At 38.3% G+C, this 26,915-nt stretch overlaps 2 protein-coding genes and 1 long non-coding RNA gene across 3 annotated transcripts; 2 read left to right on the top strand and 1 right to left on the bottom strand.

The window, feature by feature from the left end:
- Positions 1-26: 26 nt before the first annotated feature.
- LOC141787602 (uncharacterized) lies at positions 27-7,497 on the top strand. The gene is made up of 4 exons (XR_012598087.1): positions 27-161; positions 1,302-1,413; positions 3,252-3,322; positions 6,600-7,497. It is a non-coding gene; the product is annotated as an uncharacterized LOC141787602 (long non-coding RNA).
- A 2,244-nt stretch (positions 7,498-9,741) lies between these two features.
- Positions 9,742-14,300, bottom strand: gatm (glycine amidinotransferase (L-arginine:glycine amidinotransferase)). The gene is made up of 9 exons (XM_074666521.1): positions 14,179-14,300; positions 13,070-13,288; positions 12,784-12,979; positions 12,116-12,306; positions 11,790-11,927; positions 11,339-11,503; positions 11,143-11,206; positions 10,947-11,063; positions 9,742-10,778 (listed from the first exon to the last, which is right to left on the bottom strand). The coding sequence occupies exons 1-9, from the start codon at positions 14,245-14,247 to the stop codon at positions 10,666-10,668; spliced, it is 1,272 nt and encodes a 423-aa protein (XP_074522622.1). The 5' UTR covers positions 14,248-14,300; the 3' UTR covers positions 9,742-10,665.
- Positions 14,301-18,200: 3,900 nt separating this feature from the next.
- On the top strand, positions 18,201-26,853 carry LOC141788250 (long-chain fatty acid transport protein 2-like). Its single transcript, XM_074667135.1, has 10 exons — positions 18,201-18,771; positions 20,090-20,299; positions 20,418-20,576; positions 21,961-22,085; positions 23,419-23,613; positions 24,974-25,064; positions 25,289-25,487; positions 25,839-25,936; positions 26,076-26,206; positions 26,297-26,853. Exons 1-10 carry the CDS (start codon positions 18,291-18,293, stop codon positions 26,471-26,473), a joined length of 1,866 nt encoding a protein of 621 aa, XP_074523236.1. The 5' UTR covers positions 18,201-18,290; the 3' UTR covers positions 26,474-26,853.
- Positions 26,854-26,915: the final 62 nt, after the last annotated feature.

Below are 26,915 nucleotides of genomic sequence, written 5' to 3'. Positions count from 1 at the left end.
CTCCGCGCAGCTAATCGGCGTCGTGCTCTGCGCCGCTGGGTGGTCCTCCGCTTTCCGTGGGAACTTTAAAACCAGGAAAAGGAGCAGAGAGCAGGCTGCAGTCACCCTGACCGGGAATTTACCACAGAAAACACGAGAAAACCGAGTGAGAGATCACGGAAGTGAGTTTTTACGGCTGCATGTGTTGTATTGTGAGTTAAATTCACTGTAAGGGGTAAGATTATTTTTTTACACAGTAAAACAGCTCTGTTTAACCTCAAGGCTATGGAAAAGTAGTTGGGCCAAAATTAAGTAATGCGCACTTAAGTAAATAAAATATCGAATCAGACTTTAAAACTGCAGGGGCTTAAATTTTAGGTTGAATCAAGACACAATAAAATAGCTCCAAATAATTATAATATGACACAGTAGTTCCAGTATAACTATTAGAAAAAAAAAGCTATACAGTTAAATGACAGCTTTTATGACAATAGCCTGTTTTAGTTACAAAAAAATATAAATCCACAACCTGACTGCAGCAAAATAAAGCCAATGGGGAAATGCAAAAACAGACAAAATTAAAAAAAAAAATCTTTATCCACCCACTTGTGGCATTAAAAATAAAAAGTAAAAATTGTTGTACTGTTAAAATAGTTTTTGTCTGAATCAAGTAGCAACCTCAAACCATGAAAAATGAAGTCAACATGGAAATGATAAAAACTGAAATTTGTCAACGTCCAATGTCTCCAGAAGTGGCAAAAACTGCAAAACCAAAAACAGTTATTTTCACAGGAAAAGAACAAAACAAAACAAAACATGTTTTTTACAGCCTGGTACAAAAGATGACTTATGTCTGAATAGCTTATTTCTCTAAAAACACTGTTTGATGTGATTTTCTTTTCTTTTCTTTCTTTTTTCTTTTTTTTTTTTTTTTTAATTGGCAGATTGTAGGTTGTTCAGATCCCAGGTTTACCCAATCAGGGTCATAGCTGTTAGTGTGGAGGCTCAAAACTAGCCTCATGTCCAATATGCCTTCTGCCAACGATGTTCTTCAAAACTCTGTATAAGAATTAAATGGTGACATCACGAAGACTACATTCATTTATTATACAGTCTGTGGTTTAAACAGCTCATTTCATTTACTGGTACATGCTGTACAGAGGGGATTTTTTACAACTCATTTGAAGATATTAAAGCTAAGACTTAAGCACAGATTTGCATAATTTAGGGTTCGGATGGGTGGATTCACAGGTATACTTTATAGGGCTGTTCTTTATGAGGCATAAAGCCCACCTTAGCTCTACTTCTGTGTTTGTTTTTAGGTCAACTGAAGGTTACATCAAGTTCAATATGGTGACCGCTGCCTTTTGACTTTAAACATCCTCTTCAGATACCAATGAGTCCAGTTCAGTCTTTGAAGAATGGCCATAAAAGGTAAAGTACATGACTAATGTATTTAGTGCCACCACCAGGAGTTGTAAGGTTGTAACTGGATAAGTCACAGTGTAAGAAAAATGTATTGTAATGGCTGTAAATATTTTAAGTAAAAACTGTTTACTGACTCATGTCATATTGATGTTTCACCACACATAGAAGCAACCTCCAGGAATTTCAGGAAAATCTTGTATTTAAGCATCAAAGGAAAAGACCAGGAAAAAAAAATAAATACAAAGTATTTAAGACTGTAGAAATTACATCTACAGTCCTGTATTTCATGTTAGTGTTTCCGTTAGGAGTTTGATTCAATTCATGATGATGGAAGATAGGGATTATTTATCTGTTTGACCAGAAGATCAGTTTGAGGGACATGGCAAATCCACCCCCTGTTCAGTAAAGGGTTCAAACATAATCTGTTAATATCTTTCGGTAAAAATATTTATCTTGCCCTGCAGCTCTTGTTAAAGTCCTCAGCCTGTTCTTATGCTGTGTTCGGGAACTCACATATTTGCATTTAGGTGTTTGCTTGTCGTAAAACTCACTTTTCTGGTCCCTACCTACGTAAAGAACGAGTTCACTGAGTTCCCATTTTCATTTATTTACATGTACTAAAGCTCTCAGAACAAACAAAATGATGCTATACTTATCGTTACGCCAAGTCCTTAAAAACATTAAGCCACTTGTTGTTCAGCAATAACAGAATCTATTGTTGATTCCTAACCCATATCTGATAGTTTAAGCAGATGTGTTTGTTTACAAGCTTTTGAAAACAGAATATGGAACAAGTTTTAATGCAAATTAATCATATTCACAATATTTTACATTAAGGGTCCATTTTATTTGATGTTTTTAATGTTTATTCAAAGTCAACAAAGAAAAGTCCAGTGTGAGTGTCACTGCTGCATGATCATGTCAGCCCATCATGTGGGCCAAGCAGATTTATAATAAACCATAATTCACAACTCATAGCATGGTGTTGTCTGAGGTGTGCCATTTGTTGCGATTAGCAAACACTGGATGTGCTGTACAGCAGTGACATTTTTCCTTGAGGGGATTAACCGTGTACCTTGCAAATGTTTTTTTATAGTCATATTGTGCGTCAGCACTAAGAGAGAAAGCCTTTTCTGATTCTTTGGCACACATCAGACTGGAGTGATGTGCAACACGATGCTGCTGATGTGTGGGCTCACCAAGAAAATAAAAGGTTTGGATGTTTTTAAGGCATCCTCAGAAAAATTACTTTTGCAGTTACATAAAGCTGGTTGACTTGACAGTGACGGATCAGAAAAAGAAATCAGCAAAATAAAAGAGGCAGTGCTGATGATATGTCAACTTTTCTTTTTTGAGGTTTGAAGATGTCCGAATCTTACATTTTCCATAATGTAATCAAAGAAATCTGTTTTTTAAGACCTACAAAGTGTACTTCCAGTTTTCCTAATGGCAGGTAAGGTGACCATTTATGGTAAAATTGTTGGAGTTCACCTGAAACAGTCATGTTTGTTTTGATGAGCAGGAGCTTGAACAAGCTAAAGTTGCAGAAGTCACAGTTGGTTGTTGTGAGACCAACATATAATACATATAACGACTGGCTCAGAGTTGGCTTCAATAAAGATCTCTTTTTAAGGCTTTAGGTAAGAGGTCACATAAAGGTGTTGTTGAGTTGCTTTAGGTAGGCACTTCACTGTAAATCCCAGCCTTATGTGCTTTATTGATTTATAGCATAAAAACAAACGTGTAGAGCTAAGAATGTGAGTCATATATCAATCTGTGTTAAAAATGACAGCACATAAATACATCTGCTGATAGGTCATGTTGAATTTCTTCTAATGTTTCAGTGACACTGTCTGCATCAATCATGAGGAAGTGACATTTTTACTACTCCTGGATCTACACTTTTGTCATTTATGTGAGTTATGCTTCCAGTTATTATGGTTGTAATCTATTGTTTAAAGTAGACGCTTCGTCTTTGTTGTTAAATTTACTGTTGAACAGTGTGCTTTGTCTCAGAGCTACGTGCAAATTTAACCAGTGTAGATTCTTTGTCCACTCAGCCTGTATAGCAATGAAAAAACACTTCCAAAGACTTCCATTTGCCCCTCTTTCAATAAACAAACAAACAAAAAAAAAAAACAAATAAGTAAATTTATAAATAAATAATTAAAAGTTAAGGTACCAAGGTAGCTAGGAGACATTTGAAGCTAAAGACTGAAGGAAAAAAATGTAGAAAATGCAATATTTGTACATGTATGACAACTGATTGGTCCTGGTACAATATAGTATGTTTCAACTGGGGAGGAATTAGTTTTAAAAAAAGAAAGAAAGAAAGTTTTTGCAAATGATAACAGAAAGAGTTGTTCAAAAAAATAAATAAAAATAAAATAAAATAAATAAAAATATCATCAACATTTACTCTTATTATATATATTCCATCAGGAATAGGTGTGAGAAAAATCCTTCATATATCCTCATACATCAACAGTAAAGTCAGGTAATTATATCTGCTCAAAACAGCTGAACAACTCTGGCAGTACAAGTTGTGCCACCATGGTTATATTTGATGTTCATGAGTGGGTTTAATTTAAAATGTTTTAATTGGTGCTTTCTTGCATTTAATACAGTCATGTGCTTTGCTGCCTGCAACACTGTCATCTCCAATCCTTCCACCAGAGGGCACAAAATAAGCACATTTTTCAGTTCCATATACTCAAAACAACATTTGTCTTCACTTTGTGGAGTCTGAATTCAAATTATGAATTCTCCAATAATGTAAGTGGTTCGAAGCCATTTTTAATTACTGTTTTTACAAAATAAAAAAGTGGTCATTTTTCATTCTGTGACAAAACAAATGTCAGTATGTGATGTGTAAAAACAAGGAGTCATAGGGATATGCAGTTAAATTAAACTATGAAGCTGTGTGTGATTACATTTTAAAATCAGAAAAACATAAGTCAAATATTCTTTTGGTGCTCAGAAAGTTTATATTCTCCTTACATGCTTGCACATTTTTTGTTTGGGATAGTTTAATGGGGCACCAACTCATGCAGGTTGCACACATATGGATTCAAAACATTTATTTACCCTTTCTGTGTCCACCAACTATACTTACTTTTACTTCTAACATTCACTTGTTTTATACAGATATTCAAATCATGTGTAGATAAATATTTACAATCCCAAAAGTAACACAACAGATCAGGAACATATAAACTATCAAACCCAGTTCCTTATGAACCCCAAAAGAAAATATTTGTTCAAGGTCACAATCTAAAGTAGCCTTCTTAAATATATTAGGAAAATCCTGCACACTGACTGACAAAAATACTTTTAAGGGCAACATTTCAGCAAAGTGTTATTGATAGATATACAATCTGGAGACGTTTTTTGATGGATTGACTCTTCCCCTATTTCCTGTTGAGAAGTGTTTGTGAAGTATCATCATCATTTCACATGTGCTTTAATTCATTTCAAAGAAAGCAACTTGAAGTCTAACACAGCCCACATTCTTGATTTTAACACAACTCCTGCCTTTGAAAAGAAAAGTCGTCCATCATTCTTTGGAAGTTAGGGGTGGCACAAACCATGACCAGTTGGATATCAAAGGCTCGGGGGCATACCATCCCTGGCAATCCTACAGGATACATCCCTCTGTGTTTTTTGTTACAGTCTGTTGACATTTAAATGTTAAAAACTGCCTCCCAACAGACTGGTTTACACAGCAGACAGTGGTATAAAGTGGGTAATGCTGATCCTGTCATTTAATTGATTTCATGTCATATTTGTACCATTCTGCTTTAATCAGTTCAGGTTGGTCCCACACTGCTCCCAGACACAACAAGGCAAACCTGAACATTTTTCTATCTACACTGACTGACTTTTGTATAATGTATTGTCTGCACATGTTGTGCTCCAAGTATCTTCAGTTCAACACACTGTTCTTGGCCATGATCCAGAGCAAAACTGTCATTCCGGTTACAGTAGACGAGTTAAAGTACAACTTGTTCAAAGCGCTAAATTAAAGCCGGAGCATGAAACCTTGCTGACGTCAATCCAGCGAAGATCCCTTCTGCTCTGAGTCTGTGACACATTGCTGCATGAATGCTGCGTCTAATCGTCTCTTATCACAAATAGTTCCAATGAACTCCAAAATATCAAATGGTGATTAATGTTTCCATAAATCCATACACAAACATTTACATTTGACTAACTGTTTTTGTGATTTATACTACTACTGTTTTGAGGAATTTCTTCATTAAAGAATCACTTCATAGATTAAACTCACAAAGGAATCATTTTAGCCCATGCCGCCTGCTTCAGATGATATTCTTGGAGGCTCTGAGTTCACAAACTGATGATAAAGAGCAGTTTTGTATTGAATGAGGGTTTAAGAGATGTGAGGAGTTACCAGGCAGGATTACACAACAAAAAGGACACAACGTAAGCAGGTGCCTTTTAGGAAATATAGATTCACTATATCTGGAGTTTGCTCAAAACTAATGACTGACCAAAATTCAGGATGTCTCATGCTGTGTGGCTTTGGTTTGAACTACTCTTCCCTACAAGGCCTACAAATTTAAGGAAGTTTAACACAGAACAGCTGCAGCAGGAGGCAGATTTTCCCCTTTATTTAAATGTAGATTTGTAAAAAAGACAACTGCAAGAGCAACATACTTCAATATCTTCATGTGAAATAATGCTACAAGAGACTGCAGCCATTCTATTTTCCATGGACTCAGATGATTGGTGGATATTGGACAGTTTTGTCAGATTGTCCCTTTGTCTTCCATCTTATTCATCTTTGTTTCAATACACTTAAAGGATCTTTGAAGGTCAAATGTGTACACATGCTCTTGTGTGCATGTGGTGTCAGCATGACAACCATAACAGGACAGTAAGGACAGTTTTATTCTCAAGGAGGCGCTAAAATTCACACAAAGTAGTTTTTCACAGGAGCTTAGACTATTCAATCCTGAAATGTTTTTACGTCTGTTCAGAGGTGTAAAACTTTATTTCTCCTGTATAAGATCAAAAAGGTAAATATTTAAAAATAATTGAATTGAACACCGCTCATCACTTGTTGCAAACTTTGCTGCACATTCTGCCAGACTTTTTGTCTATTGGTACTCTGTATGCCCTCATTTAACCATGTTGATCCTGACTGCCTAATGCCTCTGGGTTTCTTTCAGAACATAAAACCATTTCCAGTCGTGAGAACAAGAGGCCATGTCTACAGTTTTACTACAGCCATTGACGTCCGATCATTACCAGATCCCAATCAATTCTCCTGTTTGGAGACAGTTGTTGAAGCAGCTGCTGTGTTGCTCAATTAGGCAGCTGTACAAACAAGCAATCCATCTGCAGAGGACTCCAATGCTGAGGACACAGGGAAAAAATGAAGCATGAGTGAACAGCTGGAAAGACAAGTGACTTGATTTCAAGTGTAATTGACATCTGATCACTAAGAATCTGATGATTGTGAGGTTATCTGTCATGGAGGGAGAAACACGCCATACTACTGGTTTCTTGTTTGGTCACACCTCAGATGACTCTAAAGGAAGACAGTGATGGTCTCATTTGATCTAAGGTGCAACAGCAGATTTATGTAGACTAGAAAAAGATAATGTTGGTGCAGTCTTGAGAAAATAAGTTTTTTTTTCTCCTTTTGGTAAGTGTCACCCAATGGGTTTATATAATAAAATGTTGAGTTCTACCAGATTTTGAGCTGAGAATGAGAGTTTGGTAAAGCAAAAAATATGAAGGAATAAGCTGAAAAATGTTGTATGATACAAGAAGTGGACTCATTTTAGCTGTCTTTTACATGCTGACTTTCATATGGATACCTTCACAGAGTTAACACTGCGACAATCTAATATGATGGAATGTGAAATGAAATGTTCCCATTCCAAATGTTGACTTTTTTCAATTACAGCTCAATAAAGTGTTATGCTATTAAGTGCTGAAATAAGCGTTACAAAAATAATGGTTTAATTGTCATTGAAAAACTCTGTTCTCAAGGAATGTTAAAAATGCAGTGGTCATCTTTTACCACTAGATGGCAGTAGATCAAAGACAATTCCTCCTTTAGACAAGACCATAACATCCTGAAGCTATCAATCAATTTAGGCATGTTAAGTCAGCGATCATTTTCAAACCTTAGAAACTGTTTGCTGGTTAAAAAGAAATTACATTTGTTATTGGTTTGGTTATTATGGCTTTTATCTTTGGCATTTCTGTGGAAATGTGGAAGTAAAGTCGCACCATGAAGAACTGGATGCAGTTTTTTTTTTTTTTTTAAAAAGTCGAACAAAAACACCTAAAGGGGGTTTATATTCTATTCTCTGACATAAAATCATTTCACTTTTTTCGAATGAATCTTCAAGTGTTGATTTGTTTCTAACCCATCACCAACTAAAACAAAGAGTCACATGATCAAAAAAAAGTTATCACAAAACATGAGGCACTCTTTAATGTAATTGTTTCCAAAACTCAGTCTCTAACCCAAACAAAAGCAATGTCTTAAACACTAGCTGAAAAGGATAAGCGCTCTGTGAAGAAACCAATCCCATTACACTCTCATTCCAGCATCTATACTCTACTGATAAGTTACATAACCCACCACATGGCCCCTAATGTACCAACAACACCCAAACATGAAGAGAGACAGGCAGCAAGAGCCAGCACATCACAGGGTTATCAGGTGAGCCCCTCCCTTCACTGGCCTTTCATCAAGTTATATCCACGACACCTCAGGGAGGCTGTACTGTTAACTCAGTGTCCTGGAATCACCTCACTGTATCCTCAGTCCTGCCTCTCCTCTCCTACAAGGAAAATAGAAAGAGGACTTTAAAAGAGAACAGGGTAAGGAGCTGGTTTGGGTGAGGACTCATCCTAGCCTTGGTGGCTGTTCACTCCAACTCCCCCATTTCCATGAGGGCCCATGTCTTATTTTCTCAGTAACAGAATATTTGCTTTTGCATGTGCTTTACATAATAAAATATGATGTAATATTCCTCTTACTGGCAAATCAGCTGGGTTAATGTTTACCGATATGCAGGTGTTACAGTAACTGTGGATTCTTTTATCAGCTACGTGAACGTGTCCATGTTCACAGCTGTGACCCACATTGACCTGCTCATGCTGCTCTAATGAAGGATACAAAACTTTTTCAGTGCTTCAAGTCCTTTTAATGCAAATCTTTACATAAGTGAACTTTTATTTTGACATTTTATGCTAGAGGGGCAGATACAACAAGATTTGTGTTCTTTCGTCTCCTTTTCATTCATTTCAGATTTTTTTCCCCTATACTCATATTGTATGTATATTTTTTTATATAACAACATGAATAAACTAAAGATCAACTATAAACTATACACTATTTTATAATACATTATGCTTCTCTTACCTCTAATTCATATTATTTTAAAATTCCTTGACTATGCAGTGATGATAACTTCCATCACTACATAGTGCTTTCAAACTTCTGTTTTTATCCAAAATAGATTATCTTTTTTTTTTTAAATATCATACTACTCTTACTACTAAACTTCTTAGTTTTTATCATGGTGTGTATTTAAATTTTTAATGTATATTTATACAAAATATATAGTTTATTTTTTTAAACCATATACAGCTACAAGAATGGAGAATGGGATGCCATCCTACAACAGTGTGTGACCAGACTATTGTGGCTGTGTATGGTTCTTCCACACTCTACTGAGGCTACTGTTCGTTCAATCAATGAATTGGTAAACTGCCAATATGTCTTGTTTCTTAAGACTTCAACCATCTGGTCTCAAGATTGAAATCAAAATCAACAACTGTAAACCACCTCCTTCAGCCCCCCAGGACCTGTTCTCCATATAAGGGGAGATGGGGCCTTCAACTCGGCTGCTTCTTGCCTGTGCAATACCCTCCCTGACCACCTGAGGGCTCCACAAACAACTGGCTCTTTTAAGGAGGGCCTGAAAACCTTTCTTATTTGGAAAAGCATTCCTTGAAAGCATCTAACTTGTTTGTAACTTTGTTTCACTATGAAGCACTTGAGATCCTGGATGAAAAGTGCTTTACAAATAAAATTTATTGCTATTATTATCATAATAATAATAATAATAATAATAATAATAATAATAATAATAATAATAATAATAATAATTATTATTATTATTATTATTATTATTATTATTATTATTATTATTATTATTATTATTATTATTATTATTATTATCAAATAATTCAATAAAAAAAGCTACAATGACGCAAATGAGACAGGGCTTTTTTTAATCAATTTTAATAATATTGCATAATACAAAACATCACAACAAAACATGGTTCATTCTTAAGCGTCTTTGCATTGCACTCAAAAATAGAATTAAAAAAAAAAAAGCAGCCAAGCAGTTCAGAGAGAATGACTAGTAGCATATAACTGGCCCAGTTTGCATTAAGAGAAAACAGCAGAGGCTAAAGGTAGACAAAATCTGATATGGACCACAAACTTTTTGAGTAAATATATAAAAACACTAATTTTTGGGAAATCCAATAAAAGAGTATGAAAAACATAAATAGAACCTTTTCTGTTAAATCAATTAAAATCTTTACAAAATGAAATACTAGTAGAAATAAGAAATTAATTTTGTTTTATGACCTACGTAACAACTTTTTTATACATTTCTTTAAGTAAAAAAATACTTTGATAAAAAGAGAGAGTTGTGGACTGAGTTTTCATGAGGAGGTAGGTTTTATCTCCCCGTGTGCCCTATGTTAGGTGACTTTCACATACCAAATTGTACCTTGTCCTCAAATGTTCTGACTTTGAGATGAATAAGTCATGAACAGCTTCACAATAGCCAGGCCAGAAATGCAGTTAATATTGAGATTACTGATTAAGTGATGTTCATTTGTTGCTAACAAGCGTAAATATCCAAACAAAGCTGTTTGCAAAGGCACTCTGATGCACAGCAATGTCAAATCAAAACTATTCAGACATGTTCATTTAGGAGAGAAACACTCGGTCCAGAGAGACTCGGGCAACTCCTGTTTTTTTAAGATAGCATCACACATGTGTTCACTTTTTAAGATGTGTTTTTAAGATGTGCTGTTTTTCCCAGCAGTAAATTTTTGCATCACAAAGCTTCAGCCTTCTACACACATCATCGGCTGACAATACAGATTCAACATTCACAGTTGTGTTAAGATTTGGGACTGAGGCTTTTATCTTTAAAGCTCAATAAAAACTGCTGTCTATTTCTGGCATGGCTAGTGGAAGTAGGACTGCAGGGTGCCACGGCGGCGGACGTCAGTTGTCCAGCAGTGGAAACCACCACCCAGGGAGTTGGCATGTCGAATGTTCACCTTTATGGTCTTAATACCTGCAACAAAACACAATCACAATTCATTACACAGGACAAGATCCATATGTTCTCATAACACCCCTTAAAACGCTACTTATTTCAATGAACTTAGATTTAAAAACTAAAAGTACAAAGGACCCAAAGCGATGCAAAATAATCTGGAATGAATTGAATAAATGAGTTTACCAAGGCTCTCAAACATTTTGTGGATGGTGCTCTCATTGGCATCAACCATAACACGTTTTTCATCCAACATCAGGACATTCATGGACAGCCACTTGGATGACATCCACAGAGGATGATCTAGAGAGGAAGAAAAAGAAAGGCTGTCAGTTTCTCTGTAATTATCTGCTTATGTAAGAAGTTTGGGTCAAGTTCTCACCATCAGGAATCAGAGGCGTTGGAGGCTTCACGATAGTCCAGCCAGCCTTCTTGAACATGTCAATCTGAGGTCAGAGGACAAAGAGCAGAGGTGAGCAAGAGGCACTTTGTGGTTTTCATCAATCAAACTTCACTGTTGTTCCACAAGAGGGCAGCATGGGACACCATGAGAAATCAAAACAAGTCTCTCACAGTACCTGGCGACACGGACGGTCAGGGTTTGACAGGACCAGTCCTGGCCCAATGATGTTAAAAGTGGCGTCAATGTGCATGGGGTTGGGGTCCTTGAATGAGATGATGTGGATCTTGTAGTCTGGGGCCAGATGGCGACGCATCCACTCAATCCCCATGTAATTTGTAACCTACAAAAACATATTGAAGAGGTTTAATGGAGTCCCCTCAATGCAAATTCTCAATGCCTGCAGTGCTGCTACTTTCATGTATCTGTACCAGTTATTTGTGAACAAAGCTGCATTCACATCTACGACTCTAACCATCAGTTTAGCAGTAGCAGATTGTTGCTTTATCTGCACGTGACTGAGGTTGAAGACAGATAAGACTAAGATTTGTCCTTGTGCATTCAAATGGGAAGACCTTCACTCCAGATAGTAGTCACATCGCCATGCAAAGTTTTAGCATCCTTCATACCTGACTCCTCTGGACAAAAAGATCCCTCCCAGCTCGGATGAAATCTGCAGCATCAAAGCAGGGCTCGTGCTCGGTGGTCACAAACTTCCCCTCAGCAGCCAGCTTGTGTCTGTCCTCCACAGTGCGGATGGGGTAGTCCTGAATGGCACCACAAAATAAGGCATTACAATGCAGCTGTTTGCACAGTCTCTTGCCTTATATATTGTAATAAAAGGTAAAGAGTTCAGAGATGACATGAAGAATCTACACAGTTTTGACTATGTGTTGTCAATATTCAGTTAACAGTTGACACACTGACATGCTGTCGTCACACAGTGAGTCCTTACCTGATCATACAGCTCATCAGACATGGTGGGTTTGGGAGCAGTGGTCCATTTAGCACCTTTTCTGAAGTACTCCTTGATCAGAGGTCTGTAGGCTCGATACTCAAAGAAGCGAGCCCTCCAGGCCATAGGAGCCTCGATAATCTCATTTCCCACGACCATGAGGATGTCTCTGGGCATGGCAGCATACATTCCTGTAACAGGTGTAACAGCACAGGATCAGGAGTCATGAATGCTTAAGAATTCAGCACAAGTACCTTTGATGCAAACACAGACATCCCAAACAAACACACACAAAAAAAAAATTATATATGGTATCTATAAAGAGAGAGTGTATTTGCATGTGTCTTTATCTATTGTAAACCGGTCTCATATTTAGGAGAAAGTGTTTGAAAGCAGCATAAAATGGATATACTCAAGAAAACTACAAGCACCTTAAACTGAAACTGTGGCATCTGGCATTGTAGTTTTCCAACTTGATAGGATAGTTTTAACTTCCTATATGACCGCATCCAAAAAATGTTGTGATGCGGTTCGTATTTTTTAACTGAACTCTTAAAGGGCTCAGAAAGAAGATGCAAACATTTTAGGCATACTAGAATATAAGAGAGAACAGAAAATAGATTTATTACATGCAGTTTCATGTTGTGTGTTTCTATTGTTCTTTTTACCTGATGATGTGAAGTCTGGAGTTTTGTACGTCATAGACCAGTCAATAGGTTCTGGTCTCACCACAGTCACACCTTCATGGCGCAGAATATTGCACATTTCCTCAATCTCGGCAACAGCTTTTTTCAAGTGGTCCGCAGGAAAAGGCTGGCCCCCAAACTTCTGGTAGAAGGGCCAATACTTCTCATATGTGTTTGCCTGGCAGTAAAGTTTAAAGCACAGAGTGAACCCACAATTTTTGATTCCCTGTCAGTAAGAAACCTGCAACTCAAGAGCTGTGCATCTTACCTTCACTTCCACAGTGAAGGGAGGCACATGGGCGTTTTCTGCACGACCCACGATCACCTCCTCAAGAGGGTCCCATTCATTGTAGGCACAGACAGGACACTCCTGCTGCACAGGCTCAGTAACATGTTCCTCTTCAACTGCACGCTGTGGGTGTGCAGCAGCTGCACTCGAAGTGCTCTGGAAGGTTCTCTGAACCCATCCAGTCACAGACCGGCCAAGCTAGGGGGAGGCAAAGGGATTGTTTTAGTCTTTGTTCCAAAACAAACTGAAAAAAAAACCTTAGTTTTGTGCTGTAGGAGTAAATCAGGCCCTGAGAAAGACTTAAAGGCACATTCTGCCATTTTTGTTGACAAGTACACCATTTTTGGATTGGAAATTTGGAGTGCAGGCCTGCTGACAATCACAAAATCTCTTTTAATTAAAGCAAACTACATGTGATCACCACACCATTATGTCTTTTTCCTGACATTTTATTTTGGAGCTGTAACGTCCAACTAGGCCACATGACTTGGTTGGCAGCCAATTAAAAGGGCTTATCCAATTAAAGTCAAACAGTGCATGCTGATAAAAGTGATTAAGTGACCTCGGATATCTCCTCAAAATGCCTCTAGTTTGTCAGGTGCCAAAGTACACGTGTTTTAAGGAGCGTTATCTGCACAGATAGTCGTCGCTGTGTGGCCCCTGCTGGCTCAGGAACAGCTCGAGTGTCACTGAGTTTGGGAGCGCATCTGTGCCAAACAGCTGTTCACTGTCACTCAGATAGCAAAGAAAGAACTTTCTCAGCGATTAGAAACGAATCAATTATTTGACCAAGGTGTCATTGACACAATCAGGGTATTTGAAAACAAAACTCTGGATTAGATTTGATTTTTTTTTCCTTGTAATTTGTGTTATACCGTCAAAAATAAAATAAACATATTAAAAAAAAAACAGCAAAAATGATCGAAAGTGAAAGAAGCAGCCCAGGTGTCACCTAGAGAAAAAAAATGTCGAACAAAATTTCTTTATTCACGTTGACTGAAATGTGTTTTTTTTTTTCCAAACAAATAGCAACTTTTCCTAAACAAAATTTAAGAAAATGAAAGACATGAAACCACCAGAATACCAACCATGGCTCCGATCAGATGGGCAGCCTCAGCCCCTCTGCTACCTCCTCTCAAACACCTTACTCGCAGCATTGTCCGAAGTAATAGTGAGTGTGTCAATGAAAATCACACAGCGGCTCAGGATCCACGTCGCAGTTTGAGCATGAATGAAGACGCCTCAGCTTTATAGCCGTGGGTCTACGTGTCTGCAAGACGATTGGTCCTCTCCATGTCGTGGGGCAACGTGACTTGAGAAAAAGCATTTCTGAAACACAATCCCTGACGCCAGCAAATTCTTATCAACTGGTCCACTAGCGTTCAAAATTTCCAAGGAGAACATCTGAAAATGTCTCAAGAATTATCATTCGTGTGCAGAATGTATTTTGTCTGCAAGGCTGGAACTGTCTGAACCTTTGTGAAAAAAAAAAAAAAAAACTTGGAACCATTTCAATGCCTGTTTGCACTGCAAAAGAAGTACAGTGCATCTGGGCGGTTCCTGATACCAACTTCAAAACAAGAGAAAACTTGCCCTAAGGAATTTCTTTTATTATATAATGCAAAACAAAAACCAAAGATTACTGAGGGTGTCACACAGGTTTTAAAATAAACTTTTTTCAACTGCCTCACATTGTTGTCCTTGTGCTTCATTTCCTTTAAAAACAGACACTCTAGACTCCACAGAGAAACATCTTTGTTGGAGTGTTGTGATTCACTCAGTCCCACATGCTCATTCGGATGATTTAAAATCCCTCCAACTATAAAAGCATTGACAATATCATTCTGAAAGGTGACCACTGCTTCACACAGTCCTGAGAGTGCAGCAAAGGGTGAAAAGGAGCTCACATAATCAAAGAGGTAGATAGCTGTGTGCCGGCTGTGTCACCACATGCTTCACTGCGGTGTGCTCACAAGAATTTCACAACTCAAAGACCTCAGTGACCCTCAATAATACTCACCCTCTGAAAAAAAAAAAAGTGATCCTGGCTGATGCCCAAGGTTCACAAGGTACACAAGGAGGATGCCCTTCGACTAACAGAGCTGACCAATTCATCAGACCCTTCCATCAAAGCTGCGTTTATCAATTTATGATCATGAGGGAGATAAAACAAAGCAAGCAGAGAGATGTACAGCTTTAAGTCACAGAGAAGGGACTACTTCAAGTTTCAGTGGCTGCTTTGCAATCTTACGAGCAAGACCCCATGTGAGGAAGTCCCAGTAGTGCCCTTCTCCACTAAGATGACCCTGGAGCTAATTCTGGGCTAGGTAGTGCTTATCCAGAGTTCATTCATGCTGACTGGAACCAACTCTGAACAAGATTGCTTTCCAAAGTCAAGGGCAACAAGAGACCCACTTTATAAATCTGACAAATAAACATAGTAACTGAAAAAAACAGTGATAAACATTTGTTGTGGCCAATCACAGCTATAACAAAGTTTTACTTTAATTATGACCAAAATAACACCACCTCAAGCCTCTTCAGGTGCTTCTCTTACTTCTCACTCAGTAAGGAGTGGTACACTGGAACCAGTTTTCCAAAAAAACTGGTTCAGGGTTAGGCGTTGGCACCAAACCAGCCCTTGATCTGGCTTAGGTACACAGAGTGCACGTAGAGAATGGCCATGTGCAGGGTAATTTAGGCTATCACTGTGTCTGGAAGTTTTCAGCTCCTGAAGTGACACAGACCAGTGCACAGTATGCTTTAGATGTTATCCGACAATCACACTGACTGTTATCAGTTATTATCCTTGCCATTAAAAGCTGCCAGATGACTGCATCCATCATAGGTCAGCTGGTTCATCATCAGCACATATGCAGCTGTTTAAAATGATGGATGACAAGACGGCTCTCCAAAAGTGCTGCCAAAACATTTGGAGCCCCTAGATGAAATACAGGTCGATGTGAACAGGTAGTATACAAGTTGAATTATAAAATACATCCAAAATGTAGTTTCTGCCATTAAAGTTAGTTGTTACTGTGCTGAATTATATCCAAGTGTTGGTTTTTTGACACATTTAACTTCAACTGTCTGCTCCTAGCTTTGTTGACAAATACTGATTCATTTGAATAACGTTCGACTTTACAGTGAGTGTTTACTTCAAACCAAGCAGCAACCTCCAGTTTAAAAATCCCTGGCAAAGTGAAAGTGCTAAAGTCTGCAGTTCGCCAGTGTCTGCTTGGCTGGCACCGGGAGTACCGGGAACCACATGAACACCAAGACAAAAATAAAGCCCTATTTCCACAATGGCCCAGAAACAGAAACAGATGGGTGCTGTAGATAAGACCATTTCTTATACAGTCTATCAGAACCTGTTTTGGTTTTTTTGGTCTTTTATGAGACGAGAATCTTTGCCTCTCAGTAACAACCTATGATGTCTTCAACCTATTAAATTGGTCCAATAATTCCTGTGATAACTTTCTCAGTCTTTAGGTTAAGTTATATAACTGTGCTAACTTGCAGTAACTGTGCATTGCTTTATTAATAATTAATAAAGCTTATGAGTGCCCCATTTAATGCAAACACAGACTGTTCCACCTCACTATAGATCATATTGACCTACTTGGCGTAAAGAACAACCACAGCATATCATTATATATCTGTGCCACTTTTTACGACTGATAACAGTCGTTTGATAGGCTAACAGAGCTTAAATCCACTGGGGTCAAAATCCCACTCCAACCTGACTTTCATGCTAGTTAACAAGTGACAAGCCCACTCCAAAGCTCAGATGTTGATAGCATCTGAGGCCTGCCCTCAACTTCTGCTCACAGTGCCTAGTCCAGCAGCCCTGTCACCAGCCATGGACCTTTTATGCAGCCCTTAATCCCCGCCATAGCTCTTAGTTCGGAATCTAGGGTCATCTACTCTATTTACATCCTTTAATACAGCTCTTTCTACCTGGTTAATATTAACCTCCTCCAAGGTTGTCCTAACAACTAGATGAGTTCTTTTCCATCTGGTTGTCTTTCAAAATATCACTGAGGAATGCAAAAGGTGAAGGATAAATATCAAATGCCAGCCATCACATCAACTTAGGCATTGAAAAACATTTTGGTGTCAAAATGAAACTGAAAATATTCCAAACAACAATATTGTGAAAACCATTTAAATACAAGTACTGATTCTACTTTATGGCCTTCAAATTAAGAACAATTGTTCAGTTGTAGTAGAAAGAAAGAGTGCCATCTGCAGGAATTTAAACCTGCTGCAAGGGAACAAAGACACATTTGGAATATGTCCAATATTCTCACAGTAACCCCCCAAAAAACAGAAATAACTCAGAAAAATTAGGGTGTCAGTGCATTGCTGTGTAGGAGTGGTTCTTTGCCTTTTTGACCTTTGACTTCTTGGTCACATGCAGTGTGGATCCCTTTCATTTTGCAGATGCCTGAGGTGTTTGCAGACAAACCAATTATAATTTCCAACAAAATACTTCCATAAAGAACCCTTTAGCCTTTAGTTTGTGTAAAAAAAACCCCAACAACGTCTTATTCAATAAAAGCCTCACACTCTGATGCAGATTTGTCAAGCAAATTTACCTTAATCCCTGCTGCAGCTCTGGACAATTCTCTTGAATGCACGCTGGAAGTAGGAGCTACAGTGGGCCCACTCACCTGCCAACTTCTACAAGTACAGGTTGGCCTTTTCTCCTAATGATGATCAAAGAATTTTTTTTTTTTTTTGTCATTCTATGGTGTGAATGGGGCAACTGTGGCTCCGCCTACTGCATAAATCCCAGAGTTATTTACATCCAATAGCCCCTACAACCCATTTCACTTGACCTGTCACTGAGCCAGAGGGAGAAACAAGTTGGTATGTTGTAGTAGACTATCCTCTAACTTTGTTTTTGTCATCATATAATGACTAAAGTTTGAAGACAGCGTCCTGTCCTTCCTCTTCTGCAACCCAATATTTAAAAGTGAGACACTCCTGTTGTACGATCTCCAGTTACTTCACTCTAATCTAAATAATTCACTCATCTTACCTCCTCTGTGAACTTAACATACCCTCTATTTGACAAAATGCCCCGCCCCTGTGGAAAAACTTTGTTTGCAACATTCCCCGTTTGCTGTGGGGGCTGCACTTTTTGTTTTCTTTTTTTCCCCTTGGACTTGCAGCTTTTAAACTCGAAGGCATCATGGAGATTTACGCAATTTCAATCCTTTTAGCAAGTTTTCTTATGATACCATTCGCACTCAAAACTTTCTTTCCCTATATTTGGTTCGATCTTCTGTATTTCAGGGATCTACTGCGGATTTTAGTGAGGTTTGTGTCGAGGCGGAGGAAGAGACCTCTCTTCTTTGTTTTGGACCGTTTCTTGGAGCAGACTGCAGCACATCCAGACAAACTGTTCATTGTGTTTGGAGATGAAAGCTTCACTTACGCTTCCACGGATAAAAGGAGCAATAAAATAGCCCACGCGCTGCAGGATCAGAGTGGTTATAAAGCTGGGGACACCGTCGCTCTTTTTATGGGGAATGAACCCGCCTTCGTGTTTACCTGGCTTGCTTTGGCTAAATTAGGCTCCCCTGTGGCTCTCCTCAACCATAATATCCGCACCAAGTCTCTGCTGCACTGCTTCAACTGCTGCAAAGCCAAAGTGCTAATAGCAGCTGCAGGTAGATATACACATACAGCTGTGTGTTTGTGATGTGCGAGGAAATCTCCTCTTGTATCTGCGGAAGCAAGGCCTGTGCTTCATGGAGAGGTTAACTTTAGCCACAGTGGTGTGCTCAGAGGTGAGGAAGGGTGGGTGTTTGCCTCACCCTGCCTGCTCTTGTGTCAGAAAATGCCTCAGAAATGTCCTCCTGTCAGAGATGAAACTTAAAATCCCTCTGCATGTTGTTCCAGTAGAAAACACATGAAAATATCCTGGTTGGTGCCTCTACAGTGGATGAAATGTAGCTTAAATGCCCTTTGGATATCCTTTCAGTAAGAGTTAACCTCCTCTAAATGCACATCCAATGGGCACAAAGCTATAAATTGCCAGTTTTTATAACTTTATAACTCCAAGAACTGACTGAAGTTTAGTACTGGCTTTTACTGTCATGAGAATATCTGTCTTTCCTCTTTAGGTCTAAAGATTGTTGCTTTGATGGGTCAGCGTTTTCCTCTCTTGCCTTAGTGAACATCCCATTATTTTTGACACATTAAGTTTTAGTTTCAGATTTGTAGTTTGAAACAAACCCACTGCATTTTATTCCCAAACACAAGTGTTTGTTCTGCTTTGAGTTGTAATAAATATTTGACAGCTGACTAAAGTAATCAGGGTGAGATTATTGACTCTAGTTTCTGATCAGTTTAAAAAAAAAAAGTCCGGATCAGCTCTGACCCAGAAGTTGAGATCTGGATCAAGACATCCCCAGCTGTCCATGCAAAATGTTGTGTAAATATTCACCAGAATGCTAAGAATTCAATTTTGGATGCTAAAATTCTCCAGGGAAGACTCCCACACTCCCTTCTTCTGTCTCATGCCTCAGCTTGTTTATATAATCACACACTGTTCATAACAGGAGTTTTGAAAACAATTACAATTCTCTAACCTACAGGCTACATACACCCATATTGTCTGTTAATTTAACAAGCACCCGCCTTTAATTTTGCCATGATGGTGTAGTTACAGAATGCCAGGGGCAAAAAGAAATCTGAAGAGCTCACTAAAAGAAAGAGGCCCATTTCCTTTTTTTTTTTTTTTTTTTTACCCCCTGCTGCTCAAAAAGACTGAGTACACCACTAAATGTGATTATTATTTCCTGAACTTATTGTCATTATTCTCTGACTGTCCATCTACCTCAGTGCAGTCGCATTAAAACTCCAACCAGTATTGTGTCCAATAACTTGTGATTACTTTTTCCTCAGACTTGCATTTTCTGGACACATTTCACCTTCATTATGCAGATGAACTTGATGATATCACTGTGTGTGTCCTTTGTGCAGAGCTAAAGGAGGCTGTGGAGGATGTGCTGCCTTCGCTGATGGAGCAGGACGTCACTGTCCTCCTGATGTCTAACCACAGCGACACACCTGGAATACTGAGTTTCTCTGATAAAGTTGACGAAGCATCAGACGCCCCGCTACCCCGATCCCTGAGAGAGCACCTCACATTTAAAAGCCCAGCTGTCTACATTTACACCTCAGGAACAACAGGTACTGGAGTGATCAGGCTATTCCCCAGTTTATGTCCACTTTATGTGTTCCCTCAACATTATTATTGCAGCTTGGAGATGATAAAAAGTTGTGCTGTTTGTGTTTTCTTTTATTTCAGGTCTTCCTAAAGCCGCTGTGGTCAACCAGAACCGCCTCCTTACAGCTCTGGCTGTTTTATCTTCAAATGGTGTTTCTTCTAGTGATGTCATCTACGTCAACCTACCGCTGTACCACACGGCTGGATTTGTGATTGGCTTCATTGGTGCTGTTGAGACAGGTGAGATAATTTAGCAATTGGTCATCATCACCCCAAACCAAACAGACTCATTGTAGACTGATAACAGACTGCTTAGTCAGTCACATCTCAGTTGTTTTATTCAGTATTATAAATGCATAAAGTAGGCAGGTTTTTCCTTATCCTCCTTTGTCCCTAAACTTAGTGCTAGTCTTGACAGGAGTAACACACACTGATGCATTCAACAGTGAACAGACATCTGGGTTACAGGTGCTGAAAATCAAACAAGTGCGTCAGAGCTGCTTTCCAAGTCAAACTACTGCAAGTGTATAAATCTGCAACAACAGTCGAGCGACGGTTTACTATTTGAATTTTCTAAACAGTCACAATGTGAACAAACTATAAGACAGTGATTTTTCTCTTTTTATTGCAAGCCACACATCAAACCATCTCATATGTAAACAGATGAAGCATCTGCTATTCAGTATTTCTGTTCCTTACCTCAAATTGACCTGCAAGGTAGCAATATCACATAACAAGAGCTGCTAAACACAAAGTTCATAAGACGTAATGAGGGCAGAATTACTTTTGCATAGACCCTAAGAAGAGTTTGATAAAGAATTAATTACAGATGCAGCTTTGGTTTGATCCCTGAATACAGTCGCTGTTAGAGCACAGGTGTCTTCATGTGTGACTCATTAAACTCTTAGATAAACTAATGGGTGAAGTGTTTCATTGTGGTGTGATTAAACCAAGATTAAAGACAAGTAAACCTTTTAGGAGGCCGTTGGATAAGCTTAAAAACAACAAGTAATTATCTCAGATCTAGAAATCTTTTTGCTTTCTTAAAGTTCAAATCAAGCAGACTTTGAGTGAACCTGAATTAATCGCTATCTTCTGCTGCGCTCCAAGATTTTGCAGATTCATCAAAATGTTACTAGACCATTACAAAGCTCTCACGCATGAGACCCTATGCTGTAACATTGTAAACTGCGAAATGATGCCCACACTCCTTCTCTCTCTGCATCTCCTGCCCCTGAGAAACCAAATGAAAGAGTCTTTTGTCTCAGAGAGGGAGTAATCTGACCAGAGCCGGGTCAACCGAAACTGGATTACCTCTTTATTTCAAGCTGCTTTTCTCCATGTGGGGCAAAGTTCATGTCAGTGTTGTATTTATGGTTTGGCAGTCTATTATATAAGTTACATAAATTGATGCAGAGTGATCCAAATCATGCACATTGCACAGTAACTTTTACATACATCTGAGCCATAAATGAACAAGATATACTCAGATGAATGGAGTAAGTTTAACAGCTGTGTTTTCATATTGGATTGAAATATGTTGGGCAATAGTTTACCTCTCATAAATTCATTCCTATGCTGCTCTGATGATAATCTCTTTTTTTCCCTGACTCTTATTTTGAAGGGTCAACTATCATTCTTAAGAGGAAGTTTTCTGCCTCACAGTTTTGGGATGATTGCAGGAAACACAGCGTGACCGTCATCCAGTACATTGGAGAGGTGATGCGTTACCTGTGCAACACACCGAAGGTAAAGGTGTTACTGTTTCTAATTGTTCAGCAGCACTACACATGTCTAATTAGGCGAATCATGAGTGTTTCATTTTGTTATTTTATAACAACAAGCTTTGTCACCCCAGGATAATGAAGCAATGATCCTTATATCATGAGATCATGGCGGTGATTTTCATCCATTTGGTAGTTGTGCAAAAAAGTATCTTTCATCGGTTATCAGGTCAGAATGTAATTCAATCAGTGTGTTACACAGGCAGACACTACAATGACCCTCTCTGTTATAGATAACACTCAGATCTGATCTCATCAGTTTAGGAGAAGGAGAGCTGTAAATCAGTCAGAAGCTGATCAAGATGCTTAGTTTTATTTCCCTGTATATGTTCCATGATCAGTGGAAAACAGTCTCATGAACTTGAGTGAGGTAAAAGTTTCATAAGCAGTTTTTTTTTCAAACTTAAACAGGTCCACGCAGATCCTTGGGTGTGACGGCGGGGAACCCTTTGGAAAAATAAATACTTAATGTCATCACTTCTTTCCTATCTTCAGAGGCTGGGTTCTGTGAAGCAGCTGCTGCATTCAAGCACATTTACTCAGAGGTTTACTTTCCAAATCTGTACATTCCTACAGAGCAGCACAGCTGGCTTACCAAAATAGAAATCATTAAATCTGAACTATCAGGTTCCTGCCTTCTGCGTCACTATCTGTAGGGGTCTGAAGAGCATGAAACAGCATGAACCATGAAAGAGACATTTATAAAATTCCTGATATTATGAGGAAATATATAAGTATCATAATGCTCGCATCAAGCTCCCCTAAATGTTTTTGTACTGTATTTTGGAGTACTGTAAACATTCAGCCTACATGTGCAGCCATTCAGAGTATCTGGTTGCATCACATGAAGCGCGGTCTCAGTTTACTGTGTGACCCTGTAGCAGCAGCAGGAGGAGCAGTGGGTTTGTCTGTATCTGGTCACCTCTCGGAATAGATGCTGGCCTTTGCTGAGGAAGACCATATTGAGTAGTTGTGTAACCAAACCACACGGGACTAGTGTATGACTTTAGGGTCAGATTTACAACAAGGAGTGATGTTTCTATTTGTGGACTTAAAAAAAAGAATCTAGGTCACTACAGCTGTTTCTTCTAAGTGGAACTACTTTATTCATTTATTTCACCAGTTTTACTTGATTATAACTCACAACACGGTCGAACAACTCCATCTTTCAGGTTTCCACCTTTGTTCTAAGTCATCACAGTCTCTTAAAGTTGACTCCTTATATTTTGAAATAACTAGATCACACATAATTTATTTTACATACTGATTGACCTACTTTTGTTTTAATGAAATTGCAGAGAGACAATGACAGAGACCATAAAGTGAGACTGGCCATTGGGAACGGTGTCAGAGCAGAGATATGGAGAGAATTTCTCGATCGCTTTGGGAACATTCAGGTCCGGGAGTTTTACGCTTCCACTGAGGGAAATGTGGGATTCGTCAACTATGCTGGGAAAATTGGAGCCATTGGGAGGGTCAACTTTTTGCACAAGGTAAGACTTAGACTAAAAAGGCACTCTTTTTTTTACGCTAACATCTCTTCTGTTACAAGACATTTTTTTGTGGGTACACACTGGAACATGTGGTCTTACAATTGAATTCACAGCCTTAGTTTATGATGCTTATGGAATTATATGACTTTGCATTTTTCGTGTTTGGTTGCTGTGTGAAATGCTAATAAAATTATTTGAACTTTATGCTTTAAAAAAATTACGTAAAAAATGTAATTGAAACTGAAAAAATGTTTTTGTTTTATGAAAATTGATCACTTTATATTTGATGCCAGAAATATTTTTTTTTTTAAAGTGAAGAGAAAGTTGGGCCAGATGCAACAATCGTTGGAAAAAAATAAACAAACCAGAGAAGTTGGGCATAAAGATGAGAGGAGGTTTGCCTTATTGAGAGACTGTGTGAGCAGATAGTTTGAAACGCTAGAATAATGTTCCCCCTAATCATCAAAAAATAAAGAGTATCTGGAGAATTCTATATACAAAAAGGAAATGACCTGACACAGGATTGGTGATCTCTAAGCCCTCAAGCAACACTACATTAAACACAAACATGACTGGAAATCACTACAAGGACTTAAAATCTCCTCCACAAACCATTGTCTGGACACAGTTACAAGAAACATTAATACAGGTTAAAACTGAACCTAGAGGTGGAAAACTCCTCTGGAGTCTGATGAATCAAAATTTGACCTTTTTTGAGAATCAGGAGTTCCTGCTCATCCACTCAAGAGAGAAATAAATAGATAAATAAAAGTGGGCCACCCAGTTTGTAATAGCTTACACATCTTTAAAGGCACCCTTAATGCAGCAACATATGCCTCCATACAGACAACGCCTTCTCCGGGGAAGATCTTGTGTAATTCAGCAAGATGATGCCAAACCACGCTCTGCACTAATCAAAACAGCATGGCTCTGCAGTAGTAGATGCTGAGCCACGCTAACTTCTGTGGCTGTAATCCTGACTCATCTCCTGTTGAAAAAACACATCAATCATGAAACAAGAGGTGAAAAAACAGGCAAATGTAAACAAGTCCCTGTCTCAACTTGTTAGAAGTGTGCATTAAATTGAAATAAACACGTTTGTCATGAATCAGTCAGACTTTTCTCTTTTAACATTTGTATGTTGTTTTAGACTGTTTTCAATCAGATGTTTGGTACAAATGATCATCAAGTTCTGTTTTTATTGGCATTTTACAAAAAGCTCCAACTTTTTGGAAATGTAAGATGAAGTGACCTTTTACTACAAAAAATCTGCAAGTTTCATGTTATATTACGCTGCTTATCAAAAGACTAAGAGGATGAATAAGATCACTAACAGTAGCATCCTTGTTTCCTCTTGTAGAGACTTTTTCCCTTCACTCTGATAAAGTACGACACCCAGCGAGATGAACCCTTCCGAGATGAAAACGGTCTCTGTGTGGAGGCAAAGAAAGGTACAGTCACTTTGGAAAACATCAAAATAAATAAGAACGCTTCATAATAGAGTCATTGCCTCTTCTATTTGTGGTTGATATTAATTTCTGTACATACTGCATTTATCCCTACACCAGACATTAAATATGATTTTTTAATCAAGTCTAAGCCTGAGGATTTGGTCATTCATTCATGGACAACTTCAGTAGAAGAAAAAGCTTATTTTCTCTGTTTTTTTCCCAAGGTGAGACGGGCCTGTTGGTGTCGAAGATCACAGACATCGCTCCTTTCGTCGGCTACGCGCAGAATGAAGAACAAACGGAAAAGAAGAGGCTGCGTAATGTTCTCAAAAAAGGAGATCTGTACTTCAACAGTGGAGACCTGATGAGGATCGATGAAGAGAATTTCATCTACTTTCAGGATCGAGTCGGTGACACATTCAGGTACTGAATGTCTGCACACCAAATGTGAATCCAAAGCTAATTGTTAGTGACTTTATTAGATTTGTATATTTTGATACCAGCCATATCATATAAAACACATGACAGACAAACAAGAAACAGGAGTCAGCCAGAGTCAGACTGTTAGAGTTGAAAAGGACTTCACATATGTTAAAATATCTATTACACTATGAAATGAGCAGGAGGTTATGTGTTTATGTTTCTGTAGATCAAGGCAATCCCTTTTCTTGTTGACAGATACCAAAGAAATTCAGTAGCTGCTCAGACATGTCTGATGCCTCGGGGTAAATATAAGCAAACCAATATAAGGATATAACTTGTTTGATCCCGCAGATGGAAAGGTGAGAATGTAGCTACAACTGAGGTGTCCGATATCCTCACCATCAGCGGCTGTCTCAAAGAGGCTAACGTTTATGGCGTCGAAGTGCAAGGTGACGGTTCCTCTCCACATTTCAACCATGCAGTATGCTTTATTAGAACATAAAAACACGTAAAAAGAAGAAAGGTTCAATTTGTCTTGATTTAGTCAGTACAATTAAGTGTTTTTCCTTTTTTTGTTCGCTAACGTAGGACATGAGGGGCGGATTGGAATGGCAGCTGTTACTGTGAAGCAAGGACTCCAGTTTGATGGAAGTCAATTATACAACAATGTGACCAGCTACTTGCCCTCCTATGCCCGGCCCCGCTTCATAAGAATACAGGTAACATTATGTTTGCAGCATGTGATCAAAATCAGACAATGATGCTTACAGACTCTTCTGATATAAGTATGTTTATTACTTTTTTCACAGAATGCCGTGGAGCTGACGGCCACTTTCAAACAGATGAAGGTGAAGTTAGTGGAGCAGGGTTTTGATCCTGGATGTATCCAGGACCCTCTTTACATCCTTGATGACTCTGAGAAGAGTTACATCCCTCTGACAGCTCAGGTGTACAGCTCCATCATATCAGGAAACATTAAACTATGAGGAGGATGGTGGTGTCAACCTACTGTACAGGCTTTTTAGTCAGTGATGAATTACATTTCCTAGAACAAATCTTTTTTTGTATCACATATGCTTTTATTATGATTATCATATCAAGAAAAAAAAATATTTCCTTGAAAGTCATATGGGTATTTCTTATGATTGCTGATATCAGGGACTAAATAAAAAGACAATGTAAATAAATGTATATTTCTGGGGATTTAAAAATGCATTTCATATTCACTAGCATGGCTGCTGCATCAGTCAAATGACTGTTTAGATTTTTTTAAGCAGATAACATCTTGTATCGTGATTTTAAGAGTTTTAAATAAGAGAAAAAATGTCAACAAAAGTCTATTTTACTTTAAAATATTATCTAGTGTACTTAATTGAGTTCTTTGCCAAGAATTGAACAAGAAGTGCTTACGAATTTTTAAAATGTGTA

Source organism: Halichoeres trimaculatus, unplaced genomic scaffold, assembly GCF_033239565.1.
Source record: "Halichoeres trimaculatus isolate MK-OKI-2021-1 unplaced genomic scaffold, fHalTri1.1 fHalTri1_scaffold_3, whole genome shotgun sequence".
Lineage (NCBI taxonomy): Eukaryota > Metazoa > Chordata > Actinopteri > Labriformes > Labridae > Halichoeres > Halichoeres trimaculatus.
The sequence above is the reverse complement of the archived record's forward strand: the minus strand, read 5'-3'. Positions and strand labels throughout refer to the sequence as shown.

Coding starts and splice junctions, on each gene's coding strand:
- LOC141788250 (XM_074667135.1), top strand. CDS start 18,291: ATGGAGATTTACGCAATTTCAATCCTTTTAGCAAGTTTTCTTATGATA. Junction 18,772..20,089: donor AGTGCTAATAGCAGCTGCAG/GTAGATATACAC, acceptor TCCTTTGTGCAG/AGCTAAAGGAGGCTGTGGAG. Junction 22,086..23,418: donor ACCTGTGCAACACACCGAAG/GTAAAGGTGTTA, acceptor ATGAAATTGCAG/AGAGACAATGACAGAGACCA.
- gatm (XM_074666521.1), bottom strand. CDS start 14,247: ATGCTGCGAGTAAGGTGTTTGAGAGGAGGTAGCAGAGGGGCTGAGGCT. Junction 11,928..12,115: donor CTGATGAGCTGTATGATCAG/GTAAGGACTCAC, acceptor GGTGCCATTCAG/GACTACCCCATCCGCACTGT. Junction 11,207..11,338: donor CTGACCGTCCGTGTCGCCAG/GTACTGTGAGAG, acceptor CTCTGACCTCAG/ATTGACATGTTCAAGAAGGC.